Source organism: Coffea arabica, chromosome 10e (assembly GCF_036785885.1).
Source record: "Coffea arabica cultivar ET-39 chromosome 10e, Coffea Arabica ET-39 HiFi, whole genome shotgun sequence".
In the NCBI taxonomy this organism is placed as follows: Eukaryota; Viridiplantae; Streptophyta; class Magnoliopsida; order Gentianales; family Rubiaceae; genus Coffea; species Coffea arabica.
The window spans coordinates 43,145,457-43,170,500 of NC_092328.1; the positions used below are offsets into that span (position 1 = coordinate 43,145,457).

The 25,044-nt window shown below is 36.7% G+C and overlaps 1 protein-coding gene across 2 annotated transcripts; it reads left to right on the plus strand.

The window, feature by feature from the left end:
- The first annotated feature begins 642 nt into the window (after window positions 1-642).
- LOC113712707 (SWI/SNF complex subunit SWI3C-like) lies at window positions 643-10,760 on the plus strand. 2 transcript variants are annotated; one of them, XM_072067259.1, is made up of 9 exons: window positions 643-865; window positions 979-1,533; window positions 2,316-2,851; window positions 6,119-6,482; window positions 6,596-6,669; window positions 8,582-8,709; window positions 8,997-9,052; window positions 9,125-9,306; window positions 9,885-10,760. In XM_072067259.1, exons 1-9 carry the CDS (start codon window positions 847-849, stop codon window positions 10,344-10,346), a joined length of 2,376 nt encoding a protein of 791 aa, XP_071923360.1. In that variant the 5' UTR covers window positions 643-846; the 3' UTR covers window positions 10,347-10,760. The 2 variants fall into 2 exon arrangements, with proteins under 2 accessions (XP_071923360.1, XP_027092028.1); XM_027236227.2 differs by having other exon boundaries at window positions 644-865; window positions 9,122-9,306.
- Window positions 10,761-25,044: the final 14,284 nt, after the last annotated feature.

The window sequence follows — 25,044 nt, forward strand, 5'->3', positions numbered from 1 at the left end:
TCTCTCTTCTAATAATATCTATCTTTTTCTTAGCAAAGTTGTATAGTTTAATTTATCAATATGGATTAACTTTACTTATTATCATTTTAATCGTTGCATTAGTAAATTTTTTTTTGTTGTAGAAAACTGAATACTCATTTATGAGAAAATGAGTTGTTAACTCTTTTGTATTTAATTACATACAAATATGTAGTTCTAAGTTTATGGTCATGGTAAAGATTTAATTTTTTCAAAAATATCTGTAATTTTTGTTATATGTTATAGTATTTGATGATATTATTACATTATAGTAGAAGTATGCATAGAAGTTTTTAAAAAAAATATTGTAGTCAAATAATTAGAGTGCATTTTCTAAAATTAATATTATGTGAGAATATTGTTGAATTTTTACTTGAATTGAATTAGTCATATTTGCACAAATTCACAACTAAGTAAATAAAAACGTGCTCAAGCGGGGGCTAAGTCCTACTACTTACCAGTTACCACATAGTTCATTTTAAATTCGAACGCAAATTAGGAAAGATTAGTGAAAACAGTCAATATGAATAATCAATTATGAATAATTAGTATCCCATTCAATAATTTCCATAATAAACAGCCCTTCTATAGCAATTTCTCCCTTTTCCTTTTTTCAGGACTCCCCACTTCCCCCCAGTCGCCAGTCTCCGCAGTCGCCACCACTGAAATCCTCTCCTGATTTCAGCATCCCAAATCGAGCGCCACCGGTGCAATTCCCCTCCCCGGGGCCCCCCAACATCCCACCCCAACCCCCATAACCAAAACCCTGAATTTATCCCCTTGGAAAATTCTCGTTAAACCCTCCTCTTCCGTTCAAATTTCCCAGCAATGCCTGCTTCCTCCTCAGGTTTATTTGCAGCAGAAAGAAAACATTTATTTTCTATTTATTGATTGTTTTTTTTCTTCTGTTGTTCAATTTACATTTTTTTAAATTTGGGTTTTTTTCCTTGGATGAATCAGAGGCGAGGACGAGGTGGAGGAAGCGGAAAAGAGAGCCCCAAATTTCGCGAAAGTTGAAAGCACCCCAACAGCCTGCTCTAGACGACGACGTTTTGGAAGACGACGACGAGGACGAAGAAGAATTGAACGAAGATGATAACAACAACAACAATAACAATAATAACCAAAACCCTAACAACATTTCCCTTGAACGGACGGTCCAGATTAGGGAGAGCGAGTCGGTGTCGGACGGCGGTGAGAGGATTAGTAGCTTCCCTCTGGTTATAAAACGGGCGGTACACCGGCCGCACTCGTCCGTGACCTCTGCCGTGACGATGGAGAGAGCTGGGAATTTAGGGGAAAGTAGAGGGCAGGGACAAAACGCCCTCGTTTTGGAGAATATTTCTCATGGGCAGCTACAGGCCTTGTCTACTGTGCCCACGGATAATTTGGTTGTAGGTGAGGAGGGTGGGAGTGGATCGTATGTGATTGCACCTCCCAGGATTATGAAGGGGCACGGCGTGGTTAAGAAGTTTGGCAGTGCTGAAAGGGTTCATGTGGTTCCAATGCACGCAGGTTATTGTCGAAAAAATCTTTTATGCGTTGATTCGTAGTTAATAGTTATAAATTTAAATGCTTGGTCCAACTTAATGGCTTTGTATACCAATAGAAAATTATTTTGACAGCTAGAAAAACCAGGGAATGAAGAGCTGAGGATGTAATGGAATCATATTGTTGTTTAGTTATAAATCTGGCGTAATAGCTTGTTTGGTTAGTTTTTATTCAGAATGAGTAATCAGTTGCTTAAAAGTAGGCATAGCTGTGAGCAACTTGTTTCAGGGGTGGTCAGATCAAGAGAACTAATGACCAATGTTGCTTAGGGTTGTCTAGAGATATGTATAGTCCTTCTGAGGATGGTTTAATACAAGTTTATGTAAAGATTATATAATTTGTGCAAAGATTGGTCTCTCTAGGTGGTGAGACTAAATTCTCCAATGCGCTTGATTTTTTCTTAGCTGCCTATGATGCTTGTTGATATGACTCTCGGCAGATTTACTTAAGAGGATTGTGTATGGTATTATCGTGAAATTGAGCTAAAATATCCTTTTTAATTTGTTTGCAAAATGTCTTGCAGAATGATCCTTGAGTCTTAGCCAGGTACAACTGTTGTGCATGGGTGCTTCATAAAATTAAAATAGTCTTAACTGGTGTGGTTCTCCTCTACTTTAAATAATAGAACATGATGTTTGTTTTTGTGTGGTTTCCCCTCTCTTTTGAGTGTTTTCATCTGTTTAAGTCTGTGATTAACATCATCTTGTGAAATATAATCCAGTTTTTTCATATTAATCTCTTAGCAGATTGGTTTTCGCCTAATACAGTGCATAGATTGGAAAGGCAAGTTGTGCCACACTTTTTTTCTGGAAAATCATCAGATCATACACCTGAAAAATACATGGAGTGTCGAAATTGTATAGTTGCCAAATACATGGAGAATCCAGACAAGCACTTGTCACTATCTGACTGCCAGGGATTAGTAGCTAGTGTCAGTATTGACGATTTAACTCGTATTTTGCGGTTTCTTGACCACTGGGGGATCATCAATTATTGTGCTTCTACCCCTAGTCGTAATGTGCAAAAGGATGGGACATATTTATGTGAGGACTCCAACGGTGACCTTTGTGTTCCTGGAGCTGCTTTGAAAAGTATTGATAGCTTGGTTCAGTTTGACAGGCCTAAGTGTAGGTTAAAGGCAGCTGAAGTATATCCGGAACTTGCATGTCAGCACGATGAAGACTCTGATTTTGATAGTGCAATCCGGGAACATTTATCTGAAACCAGATGCAACTGTTGTTCTCGGCCAACTCCTACAGTATACTATCAGTCACAGAAGGAGGTAATTACTTATTGTCTTATTAATTATTTCAGCTGCGATCGGTCTTGAATAGGTTCATATTCTTCTCTTTTGCGGTTGTGTCGCTGGATAGACAACTTTGTTGTGTGTCTTTTAAAGGACAATATGTTATGCAGCTTCATGGGGTTATGTGTTGGAATATTATCCTTTCACATTCTCCTTGCATGTATGCAAATCATGCTCGCAGAGTTCATATAGTTATAACCTTTTCAGTAATCTACTTCCACGTGGCTTGTTAGGCAATGCAACCATCCTGCATGTCATATACATCTGTCCAAAATCAAAATCATAGGTAAGTTTGATTTTGATGTTGTTGATTGCAAAAGAGATGTTCACATTTTGTGAATGGCTTGAAACTTTTATATGACCAAGATATGTGGTTCTTGGGATAGGAATTTGATATATATTCTCTGTGTTAATCTCGTTCTTGGTGGTCGTCCATGTGGACTTAATCTTGTTCCGTTTCTTTTGGTAGTCTGATGTCTGTTAAAGGTGATAGTGATGTTTGAACTCCTCTGTGTCCAAACATGGACGAAAGGACCATTTAGCAATTAGTTGGCCTAAATTTCAATTTTTTGTTTTTGGTCCAAGGGTTTTGGGTTTGCATCTGCCAATTGAGTTTAATGCTTCGGACAGAAGATTGCGTTTTAGCAAGCAAATGTTGGAGGCATGAAAACAATGGAAACTTGAAGCTGCACTAATTGCATGTATGGTGCAACTTCTACTGATTGTTTGCTGAACCTTTCTGTTGGGTTACTTTTTTTAGGATATTTAAGTTCTGGTGGAATCTTCATTGATTGGTATAGGATGGCCAACTTATAATGGCCAAATCTTGGCCAACTTATTGGTCAAGAGTTGATACTTTGACGTTTTGGTTTTTGAGTCTAGACCATTAACATGTGGCTTGTTTATCATGTGACATCTTGTTAAAGTAACTGGTCGATGGAACTCTGTTATGTTCTGTCTGTTTTATACTGGTGTAGAAGTGCATATTGCAGGATGGATCCAAAATTTTTGGTTGATTAATGTTTACTTGGATAGCTATGGACGCTGTGATTCTTTATAAAATTTAGACACTGAATTGCACAATAAACAGGAGGAGATAGTTGCTATGTTACATACTCGGGTACTAGAATATAGATATGGTAATACTGTCTATGAGTTGGATATGTCCCCACGCAAAAGGTGGGGGGGGGGAGTTATTAGATTTATAATACGTAGTTTTTAGGATTTCTTGAGCCTGTATTTCACTCGGAGGCTTTATTGTAACTGCTACCTATGTCCCAGTAATGATGTCACGCTTTTCTTTTTGGTCCGTCCAAAGTATGTGTCAGGTTCAGTTGTTCTTTTTTACTTTACTGGCAAAAATATGATGTTAAGTGAATGGGTTAGGCCCCCAGGAATCTTATTCAAACTAACTCCATGTAATGGCGTTTGACATACACAAACTAGAGGAAGGTGAGTACAAATTGTTTGGTGCACAGACTAGCAGTATATGTGATTTACATGTTAAAAGGAAACACAAGCATTTTGGCCCCACCTGTGACTATACAAGATGTACTACTCTAGTTCTTCAAGCTTTTTCCTATTCAAACTCCCACTGAGAAGAATAAAGATGGAACTAATGCAAACTAAATAACCTGCATAGAACTGTTGTCAAAAAGCTCCGCCAGACAGTGACAATCTCTTGAGACCAGCGGGAGTATTTGTTTTGTTCCTTGTCGGCAAATACCAAAATATTATTCTTATGATGATGGTTGTAGTTGTTTTGATAAGATACTCAGAATGCTGGATGCTTGCGACTTTTTAGTTACGAAATCCAACAAGAGTTGGTTGTGATGCTTTATGAAATGAATCCAGTTAATGATTCAATCAGAAAAAATATGGCAATTGTTACCTGTTATCCCACATTCACATATGCGACCCATTTAGTGTATATAGAAATAGGAGTTCAAGGGATTTTTTTTATCTTGCTTGGCTCATTTTCTCCTCATACTTCATGGTGCCTAATTTCTAGTTGCATTTTTTTCTGAACATGCATATATAGTGCACTAAAGCTTGTCTCCTAGTCAAAGATCAAAAAACCCGATAATTTTTCACCAGATCCTGCATGCATTTCAGACTGGTACCTGTTTTTTGTTGTGTTGACATTAGTATCTCAGGGAGAAGTGTTGAGTCCAGGTAGCAGACCTTAGTGGATCAAAATTTAATTGTTCGGAGATCTAAATGGAAAACCTTTTATAAGTGAAAACTACACAATCCCCATAGGAAAATCTCCTTGCAAACTTGTATTTGACATTTTGTCCTTTTCTACTTATCCTCTAATACACAATCGCATCAATGTTTTAAAGAGAATTGGAACTGTGGGAGTCGGGAAATGTTTACATTCACAAAGAGTGGTAGAATTTTTGGTGATTTTGTAGTAAGGGCAAATCAGACACACTTTTGTCCATGAAACCTCACGTAATCAGAAATTAGCCAATCATTATAAGCCTTTATGAATTAGTAAAGTTTGCCACTGGGGACGATAATGTTCCTGGTAACATGTTTACCATACCTTTCTGGATGGGTTTGGACGTTTGTTGGTGCCTAAACTCCATCCTTGTCTTTGGTCTTGAGTTTGAGGCTTTGAATGACTTGCCCTTGGGGATTGAATCTGAGTAGGAATTTTGCACTCACTTTGCACATTTTGATTGGTCTCTTAGGGTTGGCACATAGTTTGAAGAGCTAGCCATGATACATTTGCATTTTCAACTTTGTGGAAATATTCCCAAATTAGTCTCCATTTTCTAGAAAAAAATCAGTATAGGCATTACTGCTAAAATAAACTTAGGAAGCTGTTATGGTTGATACAATGAGATGGAGAAGTTTTAAGTTGTACATGTGTTGCCACTTGGCTATGTACCTCTTACTGGGAAAGAGAAATGTGTTTGTCCTTGGGTGCATTCTGAGGTAAGAGATTTTTAGTGACTAGAAGAGCATATGAGGTGACCTTTCACTGATTGAACTGCGAGTTCCCTTATTTTTAAAAAAATACACATTTTCTCTCTTTTTATTTTTTTTTGTTTTATTGGTAAAGCTGTGCGTGTACTTGTACCAGTTTGACTTTTCTGGAGTGTCTTGTATTTCGCTTATAAAGAGAAAAGTAATCAGGAAAGGAATGTAAGCTGATTCGGAGTTGCTAAACATTTTTTGTTTCTTTCGTCACTTTCCTGTTTCGTATTCATGACTGGCAAGCATCTTTGACAGGTTGATGTGCTACTCTGTTTGGATTGCTTCCATGATGGCAAATATGTTGCTGGCCATTCTAGCCTGGATTTTGTGAAGGTCAATTCCATGAAAGGTTATGCAGGTCTGGATGGAGAAAGTTGGACTGATCAGGAAACCCTTCTTCTTCTAGAAGGGATGCAACTCTATAATGAAAACTGGAATGAAATTGCAGAGCATGTGGGCACCAAGTCTAAAGCACAATGTATCCTCCATTTTGTCCGTCTGCCTCTTGATGCTACTCCCTTGGGAAATATTGATGTCCCTGGCTGCGCTAATTCATCAAATCTCCCGGATGGAAATGAATGTGGGAGGTCACATCCAAATGCAAATGGGAATCTTGCAGGTACCGTACTGGGCTTGCTTTTTGCCCTTATCTTGTACTTCGCCCTTTTGGTCTCTTATTTCCAAATAAGGATCTGCTAATAATTAAAAATCTGCATCTCTTTACTGATCCAGGATGTGGCTTGCAAGACCCTGATTTTGAAACTAAATTTCCTTTTGCTAATTGTGGAAACCCAGTTATGGCTCTGGTAGGTGGTTTCTCTAAAACTCTAGTTCCTTTTCACATGATTTTGTAGCATGTTTATTTCTAGTGCTGTTTTTTGCATGCTTAGCTATTACCTGATTCATGTCTGAGTTCTATTAAACTTTGTATCATTTTTAAAAACTGACTGCATGTTACATGTGTGATATGATCAATAACATTTATTCATACTTATTGACTGACTGAATGTGGAGAATTTTTTTCCTGCAATGTTATTGACTTGAAATTGTACACTGAGGTAGAAGAATCTTGAAAATCTAGAAAATCCAGAGAGAGAGAGAGAGATCATCTTCACCTTGGCATCCTCCAATTATGTATGTCATAAGTAATTCAGGTTACTTCACCTTGACTTCCTCCAGTTTGCTGAGATGAATTTGTCTTTGGGAGAGATGGTTTAGTGGTTGATATCCATGTCTTTGTGCTAGCCAGCCTTGTATCTACAAGTCTCAGCCGTATGAGCGGCTGTACTTTCTTCCCTCACCCACTCACCAAAGCGTTAGGCTAAAAATCGCAATCCCAGCTTATACTTGTCCTACAGGATGTTTGTTTCCTTCTATTGTTTTTCTTTAGAGTCATATCCTTCTTTAGCGTTTCTTTAATTTGTCTCCTCTTTTGTACGTGTTTGCTAACTTCATCAAGGAAACAGTATCTTGGTGTTAAAAGTGGAAGGAGGATTGTGATTTCATTAGTGAAAGTCCTGCCTGGCTCAACCCTTAGTTCTATGTTGTTACTTCCTCTGTATTCTTCTGCATTAATAGCAGATACCTAGGATATTTTTATTCCTACTCAAAGGAGGTATTACTACTGGTCCTCCTTATTTCATAGGAGGTACGTCAGAGCATTTTTCTTCCTGTATAGCTTCACCTCCAATTCATATGCTGATTTCTATGCTTTCCCTTTCTTTTCCTCCCATCCCTGGACGTGGACCTCTAATTTTTTTTTACCTTTTTGTTCCCCTCCTCATTTTGGATTTTAAAGCTATGAAGGTTCTATCTGACCTTAGTCACTACTCCACACATTGGCACCTCAGAGTAAACTATCTTGTGTATCCTTGTTTTCTATAGTAATATAGGTTAAGTTCTTCCGCAGAATACTTTCTTGGTTTTTATAATTTTGCATACCTCACAAGTTTGTAGGTAATGTATGCTAGGCATGTTAACTTTTAGAAGCAGCTGAAACTGTCTGAGTATTGCTTAAATCTCAAATGTGCTTTATAGATAACCAAATATCGACAATAAGTAATTATACAATATTATACAATAGTTGCTTTTCCCATTCATGCCATCTTAAAGTGATTTATGTTTACCAAATTAAGTATGCTTTGACAATTTTCTATTAGCTTGGGATCTCTCTCTCCTCTTTAGTTGAAAAGAAAAGCATGTAGTATACGCAAAAGGTGGATGTTATCCCTTTGCTAGCAATCCCTGTCTCTGACTGGCATAGATGACAGCCATGAACCATGTAGAATATGAATTTTTGAATGTTAGGGTAAGGTAAGTTTTGCACTCCTGCTGCACGTGTCCAATCTCCTAGAGTAGCTTTGCTTTCTAGAGATGTTATAATGTCAAGTTAGATGAATATAAATGGTAAGAGAATTGAGAGTAATGTGAGCCATATAGTTGCCAAATTCTGCACCAGATGTGTAGGCTCAACATAAGATTTTTTTTCTTTTCTTTGATATCAAGATATCTATCGAACCACTCTTCATTGAGCCACATATTTTAACCCTTGGCTATACGAAATCTGAGACTTACTGTGGGCGTCTTTTTTATGGTATTGAAAGCTTCTAATATAAACTTGTTGAATCTGCATATGCATTTTAGCAACTTTGATGTTTTTTGTATTTTAAATTTTATATATATATATATTCATGTCGACCTATCTGTTATAATTCCTAGGTTGCCTTTCTGGCTTCTGCAGTCGGACCAAGAGTTGCCGCAGCATGTGCCCATGCATCCCTGGCTACATTATCTAAGGATGATGGTTCAACTTCAACTAGAAATTTTATGCAGATGGATGGATCAAGGTTAGTTTACTGTCTTCTTCAATTGGTTCTTTAGTCAGTATTTTGATATTGGCAATTCTTATTTGCTTTTCTGAATGTACTATTGATTTTTTCAATTTCATGACTTGGTTATGTCATTCCTTTGGTTCATGTTATAGAGTGAACATTTGTATGATAAGGGTCTGTAGTCACTGCTTTACTATTTTAACGGCTTGTGCATTTGAATGCTGCTGTATTCCTCTTATTGATTCTTTCCTTTGAGTCTCTTCCTTTCCTGACATCCTTCACAATTTTTTATGCTATTGAAGGATAAGTAAGGATAGCGGTCCCCGTGGAGACTATGGAAACTCAAGCCAGCAAAAAGGTATGCTGTAAATTAATTTTTTCATCTTCTTTCTTCTTCTTTATAATAATCAGTGGCCAAAATTCTCAGAAGAAAAGATGAGAGGACAAGGTCCCTGGACTAAGCATGATACAGATACATTTCCATTATCTGCTGAAAAAGTAAAAGCTGCTGCAAAAGTTGGCCTTGCAGCTGCAGCTACAAAGGCAAAGCTTTTTGCTGACCATGAAGAACGTGAAATTCAGAGGTTGTCGGCTAATATCATAAATCATCAGGTATGTTAGTTGCTAATACAATGAATCTTTGAGATCTCTAAGGATTATATTCGTTTATTCTTTCTGTAAGGTGTTCTGGTGGTGTTTGACTGGAAGGAGGTACACTTTTGCATTTGAGATAGTCTTGGCAAAGTGGGTTTGGTTTGAAGGGAGAATTGAGGAAAATAACTTCTGTTTGCTTTGGAATTGTGTTATAAATGTGAGTATTTGGAGTGTTTTTTGGGGTGTTACTAACTCCACTTACTGTAGACTCCAAAACTTACTCCAAAACTTGTTTTTGAAATATTCCCTAATCCATCCAGAGAATTGTTTTGGACCTAGAATTCTTGTTGCTTGGGTATGTTACTCTGGTGCTCTTGTGAGGCCTTTAAAAGTCTCTGGATTTGTGCACCTTTCATATTCCAATCTTGATATTTGTTTGGGGAACTTTTTGACAATTGCTGATTTAATACATGTTACACTTTGATTTTCTATTCGAACTCACAGTATTATTATGTGAAATAGTACAACTTAGTTCTAGACGTGGTTCCTTGCGAGCATTCTGACTTTTGACTCTGCAACTTCACCTTTCTATGCAGTTGAAAAGATTGGAGCTGAAACTGAAGCAGTTTGCAGAAGTAGAGACACTCTTAATGAGAGAATGTGAGCAAATGGAAAGGACAAGGCAGAGAATTGCTGCAGAACGTAATGTTATATTATCAGCACATCTTGGCTCTTCTGGATTATCTCGACCTATGGGCCCACCAAGTGTTGGTCAAGCCATGGTTAATAGTAATGTCGGTAATAATAGGCAACAAGTTTCAAATTCTCCTCAACCATTTATATCTGGGTTTGGCAGTAATCAACCAATCCATCCGCATATGTCACTCATGTCACAACAACAATCGATGTACGGAATTGGGCCTAGGTTACCATTATCAGCTATACAGCCATCTTCCTCCTCTCCCAATGTTATGTTCAACCCTGCAGCGACCTCCCAGGCTGCTTTAAATCATCCAATGTTGAGACCTGTGTCTGGGTCTAAATCTGGATTAGGTTGACTGTAGAAGTGATGATGCAACAAGATTGCTCGTGTTACAATTCTTGTGCTTTCAGCACTAAAAGTTGGAGAGTGGATGGGGTAGATAGCTGCTGTGCATGTTGTATTTTGGCCCGTATGTTTCACTGGGGGCCGGTGTTTTCGACGCAGCAGCCCATGCAGCTGATGATGCAGCAATCTCAGATCAGTAGGAAAGTGACGTGACTTTCTTCAGCAATGGTGGTTCAACTAATTGATTGCTCCTTTTCATTGCTATAATTGTAGGTTCCAATATGTTATTTTTGTTGCTGACTGATTAACTACCAAGACAGGAGTAATTTAAGTAGCATGCTCGAGATGTTGCAACCTTGCTGTACAGATCATGAAACATGCAGGGATGTAGTGAAAGCATGAAATAGACGCCTTGTTATTTAAATCTCTGGCATATGCGTATCTTCATGTCATTTTGCAGCTTCCTTGATTTTGCAAATCGAAGTGGCATTGGGTTGTAGATCACCTTCTGTTACGCGTCCCATGCGACGTGATAATTTTGTAGTTTTGTTTTAAAACTGCGGCTCTCTGCTTCTGCCTCCTTAAATTTATGGAATTGGTTAACAAAAAGAGTGCTGGAGCGTAACATTAAGGCCCTGTTTGGTTCTAGGAAAGTACTGAGGAAAAGGAAAGTCTTTCCGAGAGAAAGTGTTTCCCATGTTTGGTGTGGGGGAAAGCCAGTATGGAAAGGAAATCATGGGATTTCATTTCACAAGGGAATTGGGAATGCTTTTTTGCCTACAAAATCAATTCCTTAGGTTCCTCTATTGCGGGATTTTGGTTGATGCAGTTTCTAGGTTTGATGTATTATGCTTGTTTTCTTGTTTTCACTTATTAATTTGAGGGTTTCTTTGGTTAGTTTTCTGTTTTAAATTTTCTTGTGCAACTAGCTTGAATGTGGATTTTCAGTTGACGGCTGGCTTGAAACCGTCAAAGGGGAATTGAAATTTGTGACCAATTGGTAATCTAGAAACTCATCCATTAGTCCCTCTGCTGTCGATGCTGAATGATATAATGACATCTATTTTATATTAGAATGAAGGCATACAATGGTAATCATCATGCTAAGAACTGGCTTATTGTCTTATTAAAGTCGTTGGGCACTAAAAGTTGTTAGTTCATAGTCTAGAATCTGGATGTGATTCCTAAAATCACTTCTCGGTATCTTAATCAAATGGGCTGAGCTAGAAATTTTGCTCTCGTGGCTTCTTTTTAGCTGAAGTTTGCGTGCATTCTTTCAGGTCCTCGTGTTGTTTTTAGTCACACATTTTTCTGACGCAGTCCCTATTAAATTGGCACCTGTCATGGTTATAAGAAATTGGCACCTGTCATCGGTCCTTCTACTGAAATGCAAAGCAAATTATAAACCCTCTGCAACGGTTTAATGTAAGAAATTTAATGAAGACAAGAAGCAATATTCTTTGCATCACCTGCCTAGAATTCAATTCCATGATTAGGAGACAAGTTCTCTTTAGATGGATTGTAGTTTTTACATGAGAAAAGTTGTAAAGAGAGAACAAGCATGAAATGCTAAAGAGAGTTGCTTCTTAATGAAAACAATTATATTTCCTAGTGGTTAACACTCCTACTAATCTTTCTTATTAGTTAATCATCATACTAATGTTCATTTTTTCTTTTCTTCTTCTTCTTCTTCTCTCTTTTTCTCTGGCTCCCATCCAGGGTGATGGATCATGCATTTTGGCCTGATGGATCAGATTTTGAATCATTCTAAAGTGAAGATCAGCAATTTATTTTATGTAATTAGAATGTTGTTTGTTACATCTTTGCTTGGTTTTGCTTTTTCCTCCAGTTGATCTTATTTCCTTTGGCTTCATGATACTAAAAACCCTCTTCGGGGAATAGTTGCATCTGCAGCAGCTAATGAAAGTCTAGAATGTTTTGGGCACTCCTGAAGTGGCAAAACCTACACCAAAGATGAATAATGAGTCATTTGCTAAATTGAACTGCATTGATTGAACGGCTTTAGAAAGATATTGGTATATATGCCTAGGGTTGATAGATTACTAAAATTGTACCATAAATTCTTAAAAATTGATTTCTCATTGGGTACATATGTGTCAAATGACAATTATACTGGACAGACTTGTTCAAATGCAATTGCAAAATCACCACATTCAAAGTCAAAATACACAACTAATTTTATAGCATGCCACTGATACCACGAAAATTCAAGAAGACCAACTAATTCTTTACAATTCGGAAGAACTTTAGCTTCAATATTTTGCATTTGAGTATATTGTTTTTTTTTTCTCATTTCATTTCATTTGCTAGTATTGTAGTTTGTGTCATTTATGTGAGACACAACTTAAACGGAAGAGAAGTATATATTATCCAAAAAGTAACATGTAGTTATTAACAATACTTGGACGAAAACTAAAATGTGGTTACAATAAACCTGAATTAATCAATAGACCAAAATCTCATTAGCAACCACAAACTTAACTCTTTTTTTCTTTTTATTTAGTGTAGATGGCACCCAACTCGTCTCCTTCTCTCTACGTTTTTTTTTTTGTCATCGTCACTTTATCTACATCCCACTATTAGTGCATTACGTACCAGTATGGTTTTTTTTTAGAGAAATCACATATTGTGGCAATTGATAGGAGTTAAGGTTTGAATCTTTGACCTTCCATCCCACCAAACTTTAAGAACCTGGTGGTGGCCAACGGTCGGTTAACTCATCCCCTTCTCCCCCAACCAAAAGATAACTAATAAGAGTTGTGACGGTAAGTTAGATATTTTACACATCATCTTGTCAATGGCTAAAAATAATCATACCAAGAAATTGTTAAATTTTTTGTTAAAGTAGTGATTGCTTTTTTTCGTTTAATACAATAAATGAAATGCCATGATAAACATAGGTTGAATTTTGGAAATTTTTTTTTAATTTTAATTTAAGTTAAATTTTCTTTTTAAACTGTGTTCTCCTTTCTTAATTCCTTTTGAAAACCCATAATCCAAATACAGGAATTTCTTTCTTTAGAATTCCTTTCCATTTCCTTGGCACTTTCCTTTGTTAACCAAACAGGAGAAAGTATTTGGGTTTTAAAAGAAATTCACTTTTTATTTCCCACTTTCTTTTCCTCACTGGTTTCCTAGAAGCAAACAGGGCCTAAGGAAACGAGAGATACTCTAAGGTGAAGCTCGTTCCTTCTAAATCAGATTGATTTGATTGAAGGGAGTAGGAACTATTACTGGGAGTTAAATGAGATTGATTCGTTTTTCTTGTTTGATGATTTTTGTGTTTTTTATTTTTTATTTTTTGCCTACTATGATGATGGTTAACATTCTCTTACACTATGCAGAAGGGATAAATCTAGCTAAAGTTTCGTTTGGGAGTTGAGGATTTGGATAGAAAAGAAAGGGAAAGAGGAGAAAGTTTAGTTTTCCTTTGTTTGTTAGTTTTTAATAGGAAAGAAAAGAAAGGAAATGGGAGGATTCAGGAGGATGAACAGAAACCAAAAATTTTCCTTCCAAATTGGATGGAAATGGAAAGAAACTTTGAGGAAGCTTGTCAAATTTTTTTAAAATGCCTATTTTATCCTTAAAAAAGTTTTGAACAAATATTTAATGACTTTCATATCTAAAATCATTTCACTAATTCTCAAAACTTCTAAACAACGTAACAATCCCTTCTCTTCTCTCATAACTTAAGTTTTCCTTCTTTTCTTTTCTATCCTAAACTCCCAAACTAAGCCTAAGCACTAGGTGACTGGAGAGGACGAAAACATCTCAACCTTCACAGATTTTTTTAAAAAACTTTTTTGTCCCTTTGATTTTTTTTGTGAGCTACAAAGTCACCAAAAAATGCTAGTTAACCTGACAACTTGCGGCAGAGGGGATTAAAAAAAAAAAAAGGTTCATTCCAATTCTTATTAACTAAACAAACAATTCAATTGTCATGGCACTAAATACTCGTTACTAGAGTAATAATCAATTTGGTGAAGGCCTCCTAAAGTGCTCATCATTCTTTGTTTTTTTTTTCTTTTTTTGCTTTTCCCATTTTTTGAAATCCCTCCAACAGAAACCTTTCAAGAGCATCAAACTCTTTCTTGTAGAGCACAAGGAATCCTCCTCTTTCGTAAAAGTTAATTTTTTTTTCAAAAGTTTGATTTTTTTTTTGGGTTTTGATATGAATAGAGTGCACAAATACATCGTCTCGCAAATAGGTGAACACTTATTTGCAAGATTGTGTATTCTCCACAGTGTTTTGATAGGCAGTTTTTGAGCAAAGCTCCTAGGGCATTTCTATAACTCTCCTCGACAGTGGGATTTTGGGTGGGTGGGGAGGGAGGGGAGGCAAGTCTTGTGGCTATGGCTGTTAGTTGAGACTCTTTGGACAGGCGCATCTTGAAGTCCATCCTTTGAAAAAGTAAATAAAGAAATAAAAATTTGTAGCTTTAACTCGAAAATAAAATACAAGTGAAAAAATAAATAAATAAAATAAAAGATTTGTAGCTTTAACTCGAAGAAAAAATACAAGTAGCCAATTTTTTTTTAGTGAAAGTAAGAAGGTTTAGATCGAGATTTATGACTTACACTCCCTTCGTTGAATGAATTGCCAATAGAGTTGTATGTATTTATGACAAGAGATGGCAAAATTCCCAATTCCATAGCTCCAAATCCCCTCTTCAGTATCAATTTTCACGCTCCCAATCTCGGCCCTCTATCACAAGATTCACCACTAACTTCTACTTTGAAAGCCTGAGTTTTGTGCTTTTTTCTTTCCTTTGTTTTGGGATCATCAAAGCGTGTTTTCAATTTGCAGCTTTTCACTTTGCTTATTTGATTCTTTTGTTATTTTTGCTGTTTTTGTGTCTATATTAGCTGATTGTTATTTGCAAAAACTCATAATGAATTCAATTTTTTAAAATGTAGAATAAGTAAAAAGGTGAAAGCAAAAGAACAAGAAACAAAATTGTTAGGATTGGTGCAGAAATAAACAAATTAAAGTTAGCACAAAATAGGCGGTATAACCGACCATATAATGGTTAGGCGGTAAACACCAGCAATATAATAATTAGGCGGTAAAACCGACCATATAAAAAGGGTTGTGGCAACCCAATAAAGAGAAATAATAAAGCAAAATAAAAGACACAGAAGATTTACGTGGTTCGGTTAAATTGACCTACGTCCACGGGCGAGGAGGGATCAATATTTCTATTATAAAGAAAAAATACAAAAGCCATAGGAAAGTGGTTCCTAAGCCAAAATGACACTTACAAAAGAGTTTAGAAAATATTTATAAACTCAAAACAAGAGAGTCTAAAATATTTGACTATAAATGGGTTAGATGATCCAAGAAACTAATAGCCCCATATAATGCTCTCTTGAGTGGTGCAATTGAAACTAACCCAAGGCCCCTATATTTATAGCCTTCAGCAGCCGACTTCTCCTTGACATTGTTCGATGTGGGACGAAGCAAAAGAAGCATCGGTCAACAAGTGCAGCTTCAACAAATCTCCACCTTGATGAGTCCCCAACATCGAGAGATTATAAACTTACTCCACCTTCTCCATATAAGCCCCAATGGGCGTAAATCACCAACAATGAATACCAATTAAGTCCAAGCACTGTTCGAACTTGTAAATTGGAAGATGTTTTGTAAACATATCGGTTGGATTGTCCTTAGTATTGATTTTCTGAATAAGGATTTTTCCCTCAACAATGATATCTCGAATAAAGTGATACTTCACATCAATGTGTTTCGTCCTCTCATAATACATCTGATCTTTAGTCAAGTGTATGGTCTTTAGTCAAGTGTATGGCACTTTGACTATCACAGTGAATAACAGTAACACCTTGATGTAGACTAAATTCGCTAAATAAACTCTTCAACCACAAGACTTCTTTGATTGCCTCGGTCACAGCCATATATTCTGCTTCTGTAGTAGACAAAGTTACGACAGGTTGTAGAGTAGCTTTCCAACTAACAGCACAACCGCCAATGCAAAATACATAGGCTGAAAGTGATCTTCTCCTGTTAAGATCTTCAACGTAGTCTGAGTCTATAAAATCAACCAAAGTGTTATTATTTATTCCAAACTCCAAACATACATTTGAAATACCTCGCAAGTATCTGAGAATCCACTTCACAGCCTACCAATGTGCTTTACCAGAGCAAGACATATATCTGCTAACAACACTGACTGCATGTGAGATATCTGAACGAGTACAAATCATTGCATACATGACACTGCCGACTGCACTGGAATAAGGAACCCGTGCCATATAATCTTTCTCTTCATCTGATTGTGGTGATTGAGCAGCAGATAGCCGAAAATGGCTAGCAAGAGGAGTAGATACTGGTTTAGCATCTTTCATGCCAAAACGCTCCAAGACTTTCTCAAGATAATTTTTCTGGGTCAAGAACAACTTCTCTACTCCTCGATCTCTCTTGATATTCATACCAAGAATTTTCTTAGCTGCTCCCAAATCTTTCATTTCAAATTCACTATTTAACTGCAGTTTCAAAGTGTGAATTTCTGACAAATTCTTAACAGCAATGAGCATGTCATCAACATAAAGCAGCAAATAAATGAAAGAACCATCATTTAACTTCCGGAAATAAACACAACTATCATACATGCTCCTTAAATAATCACGACCTAACATAAAGGAATCAAATCTCTTATACCACTGTCTTGGAAACTGTTTCAATCCATATAAGGATTTCTTCGACAAGCAAACATGGTCTTCCTTACCTTCAATCTCAAAACCCTGGGGTTGGTTCATATAAATTTGTTCTTCAAGTTCACCATGCAAGAAAGCTGTCTTAACATCAAGCTGCTCTAACTCCAAATCATACATGGCAACTAAAGCAAGCAAAATACGAATAGAGTTATGTTTAACAACAGGTGAAAAAATTTCATTAAAATCAACACTTTGTACTTGACTATAACCCTTTGCAACTAATCGTGCGTTATACCTTGTATCTTCAACTCTTGGAATACCTTCCTTCTTCTTGAAAATCCATTTGCATCCAACAATTTTCTTATCTGAATGCGGCTTTACAAGAATCCAAGTTTCATTTTGATGAAGAGATTCAATTTCTTCATTCATTGCAATCAACCACTTTGCAGAATTATCACAAGAAACTGCTTCTAAATAGGTGGAAGGCTCACCAACTGCATCAGTTTCTTTTGCAACAGACAAAGCATATGCAGCTAAATTTGCATATCTTTATGGTGGTCGAATGTCTCTCCTTGCTCTATCTCTGGTTATGGAATACTCTTCTTTTTCTGAACTATCTTCAACAGTAGATTCAGGTGCATCTACTGGCATTTGTTGAATAGAAGATTTGGTTTGAGAAGGACCAGAACTGCCAATATCAAGCTCCATCTGTTTCTGTGTACTATCAGTAGTACAAGGACTAGAAAATTCCTTCTTGGAAGATAATATAGACAATTCATCAAAAGTAACATCTCTACTGATCATAAATTTTGGGGATTTGGGATCAGGACACCATAATCTATATCATTTCACCCCAAAAGCATACCCAAGAAAAATGCACTTTTTATCCCTAAACTCAAATTTTCCATCATTCACGTGCATGTATGCTGGATACCCAAAAATTTTTAAATTGGAGTAATCAGCAGGAGTAGATGACCAAATTTTCTCAGGAGTTTTGAAATCAAGAGATGCAGAAGGAGAACGGTTGACAATATAACATGCCATATTGATTGGCTCTGCCCAAAAATCGTTTGTCAACCCTGCATTGGAGATCATACATCTTGCTCTCTCCAAAAGCGTTCTATTCATACGTTCGGCCAAACCATTTTGTTGAGGCAGCATCCTGACGGTGTGATACCGAACAATTCCTTCATTTTTACAAAATTTATCAAATTCACCTCCACAAAATTTCATGTCATTATCTGTTCTCAACCGTTTAATATGCTTTCCTGTTTGTTTCTCAATCAAAACTTTTCATTACTTGAAAGTTAGGAAAACATCATTTTTATGTTTAAGAAAATATACTCAAACTTTTCTTAAATAATCATCAATGAAAGTCAACATATACCTGGCACCACCTTTGGAAGGAGTACGAGAAGGACCCCATAGATCTGAATGAATGTAATCAAGAGTACCTTTTGTCTTATGAATTGCTGGTGAACTGAAGTTGACTCTTTTCTGCTTTCCAAAAATACGATGTTCACAGAATTTCAATGGTTCGGTACTTTGTCCACAAAGAAGTCCTCTTTTACTTAGTATGCCCAACCCTTTTTCGCTCATGTGCCCCAGACGCATATGCTATAATTTGATGATGTCTGTAGCTGACAAAAATGATGTTGAAACAGCAGCAGCACCTGTAACAGTAGATCCCTGCAAAATATATAAAGTACCAGATCTGTGTGCCTTCATAACAACAAGAGCACCTCGAGTGATTTTGAGAACTCCATCTCCACCTGAATACCTGCACCCAATAGACTCAAGAGTGCCCAAAGAGATGAGATTTTTCTTCAAATTTGGAACATGTCTAACATCTGTGAGCGTCCTCACAATACCATCGTACATTTTAATCCGGATTGTGCCTTTGCCAACAACTTTACAAACAGCGTTGTTGCCCATTAAGACAACTCCACATTCAGTTGATTCATATGTTGAAAACCAGTCCCTATTGGGACACATATGATATGAACAACTCGAATCTAAAATCCACTCATTATTAGACCTAAAATTATTTTCTGTTGCACAGAAAATGATTCCATCATTCTCATCAACTGCAATACTAGTTTCGGTGGTCTCACTCTTTTTCTCCTTTTGCTTTTCTTTATTTTTTAATTTAAAGCAATCAGAGGTAATATGACCCTTCTTTTTACAATAGTTGCATACCACATTTTTATGTCTGGATTTGGATCTATTTCTATTTTCTGTGTTTCTCTTTTTAGATCTACCCTAACAAACAAGCCATCGGCTTGACTCCCACTAGTTTCCCCAGTAATATCCCTATCTATTTGCTCTTTAGATTTTAATGCAGATTTAATTTCTAGATACGAAATTGTTTCTTTTCCATAAATCATAGTATCACGGAAATACTTGAAGGACTGGGGAAGGGAACATAAAAGTAATAGGGCCTGATCTTCATCATCAATTTTTGAATCTATATTCTCCAAATCCATAATAATGGAATCAAATTTATCAAGATGAGAGAGTATAGATGTACCTTCAGACATCCGAAACATATACAAACTCTATTTCAAATATAGCCGATTCTCGACAGTTTTCTTCATATGCAAGGCTTTCAATTTATCCCACATAACTTTGGCCGAAGTCTCCGTTGCTACCTCACGCAATACCTCATCGGAGAGATTTAAGATTATACTGGATCTGGCCTTCTTATCCATATCGGCGAAATCCGCATCCTTTACATCTTCTGACTTTTTCTCAATTCCTTGAATTGCCAAATCAACTTCGTCTTGAACAAGAATGGCCTCCATCTTGAGCTGCCACATGCCGAAATTGACATTCCTGTCGAATTTCTCGACAACCGTCTTTGTTATCGTCATTGTTGTCACAAAATCTGTAACTTGAAACTTGTCTAAAAAAACTAGTCAAACAGATATGCAAGTCTCGTGAACGGGTCCCACAGGGTGAGCGGCCCCACAAGGTGAGCGGGGCCCACGGGATGAAAGGGCCCCACAAGGTAAGCGGGTTCCACGGATAAACGGACCCCACAGGATGAGTGGGCCCCACAGGATGAATGGGCCCCACCAGATGAACGGACCCCACGAGATGAACTTGTCTTGCAAAATATATCAACCAACTTTGATACCAGTTTGTTAGAACTGGCTCAGGAATAAACAAATTAAAGTTAGCACAAAATAGGCGGTATAACCGACCATATAATGGTTAGGCGGTAAACACCAGTCATATATTAATTAGGCGGTAAAATCGACCATATAAAAAGGGTTGTGGCAACCCAATAAAGAGAAATAACAAAGCAAAATAAAAGACACAGAAGATTTACGTGGTTCGGTCAAATTGACCTACGTCCACGGGCGAGGGAGGAACAATATTTCAACTATGAAAAAAAAATACAAAAGCCGTAGGAAAGTGGTTCTCAGGCCAAAATGGCACTTACAAAAGAGTTTAGAAAATATTTCTAAACTCAAAACAAGAGAACCTAAAATATTTGACTATAAATGGATTAGATGACCCAAGAAACTAATAGCTCATATAATGCTCTCTTGCGTGGTGCAATTGAAACTAACTCAAGGCCCCTATATTTATAACTTGCAGCAGCCGACTTCTCCTTGGCATTGTTCGATGTGGGACGAAGCAAAAGAAGCATCGGTCAACAAATGCGGCTTCAACAAAAATAACTACGAAAACGAACTAAAGCTAAATACAGAAAAAAAAAAAGAATTAAAAAAGAGAGTTTTCGGCATGATAATGTCTTAGACAAAAGCAACCACAAATAATTGGGGAATGATGGTCTCCTGGCAAAGAAAGTTTTGGCCACGAAAAGAACTAAAGAGCGCCAGAAAAGAAAAAAATGTTGTGACTAGTTGGTAATAAACAAACGCCAATATGAGTGGATGGATGAACCGTTTTACTTAGACCAGAAGGCTGCACTGTACATCCTTTTAATTTATTAAATGGGAAAATTGGAAAGAACCACTGTTCAGCCAATTGGTGACAGAACAGGTCCCTGTGGACCTTAACTGCGCACACCCTCACCAACGAATGGATCGAGAAACCGGCCCTAAAGCAATCTAAGAAGGACCCACAAAGAACCATTGTTCAGCCAATTGATGACAGAACAGAGTTCCTGTGGACCTTAAATCTAGAGTAAAGACCCCACGATCTTTCGATGTGGGATAGGAGGTCGGAAAATTCTTTTGTCAAGTGACCGTTTGTGGTCTTGCTTAAGTCTAGGAAAGACCATTTCAACTTCAAAGTTTGAACTTTGGCATGATTAAATAACAATGAGATGCTGTGTTGATCTGGGAGAATCAACTATCCTTCGAAAGATCTATTTTTTTTTTCTAAAAAAAAAAGATATTAAGAAAATTGACTTGAACCAAATTGGAACATTTGATGTGACTAGTTGTTCTTGACTGTCTTTAAAACATGTTAAATGTGTCAACAGAGAAACCAGTGATATGGAACGTTCGTGTATGGCATTCATCTAGTTAACAAATGCATGCTTCTTTTGGTTCCAGACATTTCAATATGAAAAAGCATTAGATCCCTGGAAATTTTCTCCCTGCAGGATTTAATCTCATCAGTATGTAGACTGTAGTGAGCATTTCCTAGAACCAGTGAGTATGATGATCTCATCGATAGATCCCTTTCTGATCACTTTTCCCCACAGGTGGAGGAACCCAAAATAAAGTGTTTGTTTCTACCACCAAAGAAAGCACAAAACTTGACTGCTGCAAAGAAAACATCGAGTTTTGTTACCTGGATTGCAGTTAAAAACAACAGTGATCCAATGAATAATTTGCTCTAATGCAGAACTCTTCAAAAATAAAAAGCACCAACAATGGCCTATAGAGAATATAATAGAGATGGTCTCCCAACTAAGTAAGAGCCCTCAACCAAATAAGATGATATAGGACACTTAGTTTTTGTTTGGTCACAAAAGCGTATCTTTTGAGAGTAGCGGTCTCACAAGTTGAGTTCTGTTTAAATCAATCCCGCTCGTATAATTGCTGCTTGCAGCACTGCAAAGCTTGGCCATGCAGCTCAGAACGGTAGGACAGTAACATGACATTCAATTAATTCTAGTGGAGTACGAATGCTGTGTTTTTTATTGAGATCAAATTTTGTATAAACACCCAAAATTGAAAGAAGAAGACGGAATTGTACGAGCAAGAAACATGTGGTGAGTTTGACATCCTTAATTGCAAGAGCGTGTTCAAATTAATTAACAAGTAAAGACAACAAAAGGGGTAGCTCTGGAATATTGAAACCAATATCTTTTTTTCTTTCTGAGAAGATGAACATGTCACAAAAAAGTCAATTCAGCGGAGACAAGTGAGATTTTTTAAAAGTTCAAAAATACTACGCGATACCAACATAAACTTCAGGGGAGTAGGTTCCTAACCCTATTGAGACCAAGAATAGTCTCGACTATAATGCATGGAAATTAAAGCTATGATTTGTGGGCCTCAATTCAATGCCGTTTGTTTGGATCATGCATATTTATGAGATTAAATTAACAAGTCAGTTCCTCAGTGGTTGTGATGCATGAGCCAGTCAAAACTGGTGCCTGAATTCCTTTCAGAAATGGTAGGCTTGAGGCCTACAAAATAGCGCATGCGCAAAGCAAGTAATGCGTTTAACTTTCAACTATGTTTTGAGTTCTGACCCAAACAGTTCTTGGACGGTTCTTTCATTCAATAGTTCACAAGTTGAGACATTTTTCCAGTGAACTGTTGTCTAGTTCTGCTCAATCATGTACTTGTTACAACATCTGGTATGGTATAACTTGATACAATTTTTAGTATAAATGTGAATTTCTTAACTTACAAAATTAAATTAGAACAAAAATGGCATTTAATGTATGAATTTATCTCAAAAGTTGTAATAATTACAACAGTTAGACTGAATTGGAGGAGAGAACTTTGATCCAAAGAAGGTTTTTCTTCCCCACTTGGGTCTTGGCTTTGAGGGTTGGATCAGCCTGAAAAATAAATAATCTGCCAAATTTTCCAAATCGATCAGGATATCCGAACTGAGTTTTAAAACAAGACTAACATACGTACACGTTTTCATCTCAAATGCACAAATTCATATCCATAACTCCTTCTCTCTGAATGGTCTCCTGAATTTTTTTCGCATTGATTGCCTGCTCCTTTGTAAGTCTTTTTACCTTGACTTTGCAAAAAATTTACTGTTTTAGGACCCGCTGAAAGAACCCTCATGGACACTTGTTTAAGAACCATTACTGGACGGTTGATGGCCAAGACTGATCCATCCAAATTTGAGTTGATCTTTGTTGGTGATTTGAAATTCAGAACAATGACAGAGATCAACTCAAATTTGGATCGGCCAATCCAATCTATACATCAACTGTCCTCTATTGTTGCACTTGCAATTGCAGAGCATTTGGATCCAGACATAGGCGCGATGTGAATACTCACCCATCGAGGAGTTTGATTGACCAACTATTTTTTGACCCTTATCTATGGGTTAATTTCACTCTGCGCCTTTTAACTATAATTCAATCGTTATTTTGGTCCCTAATTATAATTTAAGATATTTTAATCCCTAAGTGAATACAACCATCCCATTTAAGTATAATCATTAACAGAATTTCCAAAACTAATGGCATACTATTCATTTGAGCAGCCGAGTTGCATGTTGCAAGGCCTAGAAGGAAAATCAGATTAAATAATAACAAAAAATTTCAGTATTAGTGGGAAGAAATGATTTAGGGGATCTAAAGTAGGAATCAGGATATAATTTAAGAATTGAAATGTCCCATTTTAAAGTCTAGAAGCTAAAATAAGAATCAAGATATAGTTTAGAAACTTAAATGTCACAATTTAAAGTTTAGAAACTAAAGTGAGAATCGAAAGAAGAAAAATGAGATTAACCCTTTGCCGCTCATGTTAGCTACCAATACCTAATGTTTTAGATTGTAAACTCTAACCAACATTATTGGAGATTGACGGTTCGCATACCTTGCATGCGGTTCATACGGTAGTAGGTTAATTACTTTTAACTGCATAAGGGTTATTAAGAGCCCGGTACCTTCATTTCAGAGGTTGCCCTCCCCTGAAAGTGAAACTCGTTCTTAGTATTAAGTTAAGGCGGATTAGGTCGGTTAACAGTGTCAAGTTTGGCGGATTAGATTTTATTTCTGTGGTTAGAGAATCATTTTATCAAGAGTGACGACAGTTTGTTTGGTTAAAGATTAGGAAAAGACAAATTGAAGTCTGTTAGGATGATTAAACAGCAGATGGTACTGTTCTAATATTCAAGAACCAGTTAGATTAGCAAAACTAGTTGCATACTAGTCATTTGAGCAGCATGGTTGCATGTTCCAAGGTCTAGAAGGAAAATTGGATTAAATTATAACAAAAAATTTCAAAATTAGAGGGAAGAAATGATTTAGGGGATCTGAAGTGAGAATCATGATATAATTTAGGGATCGGAGTGTTCCATTTTAGAGTTTGGGGACCAAAATAAAAAATAAAGTATAATTTATAATTTAGAAACTTAAATATCACAATTTAAAGTTTTGAAACTAAAGTGAGAATAGAAAAGGAAAAATGAGATTAACCCCTTGCTACTTGTGTAAGCTGCCAATACCTTATTTTTTGGATAGTGAACACTACGCGACTTTAGTAGAAATTGACGGTTCGAATGTCCTGAATCGGTTCGTATATTAGTAGTTTATTATTATTATTTTTAATAGTATGAGTAAGAAGAGTCGAGTTCGAAATCTCTTATTTACACACTCTCTCGTTCGAAGCACCCAATTCATCCCTCCCTCCATATTACCTTTGATTGCATAAGGGTTGTTCAGAGCCCTGTACCTTCATTTCAAAGGTTGCCCTCCCTTTAAAGTGTGACTTGTTATTAGTGTTAAGTTAGGAGGACTAGGTCGGTTAATAGTGTCAAATTTGTCGGATTAGCTTAGGTAAAGACAGTTTGTTTGCTTAAAGATTAGGTAAAGACAATTTGAAGTTTGT

What these genes read in the sequence shown, in the direction of transcription:
- LOC113712707 (XM_027236227.2), top strand. An exon ending in ACTATCAGTCACAGAAGGAG is followed by an intron (nt 2,852 to 6,118) that starts GTAATTACTTAT and finishes CATCTTTGACAG; the next exon opens with GTTGATGTGCTACTCTGTTT. An exon ending in AAACTCAAGCCAGCAAAAAG is followed by an intron (nt 9,053 to 9,121) that starts GTATGCTGTAAA and finishes CAAAATTCTCAG; the next exon opens with AAGAAAAGATGAGAGGACAA.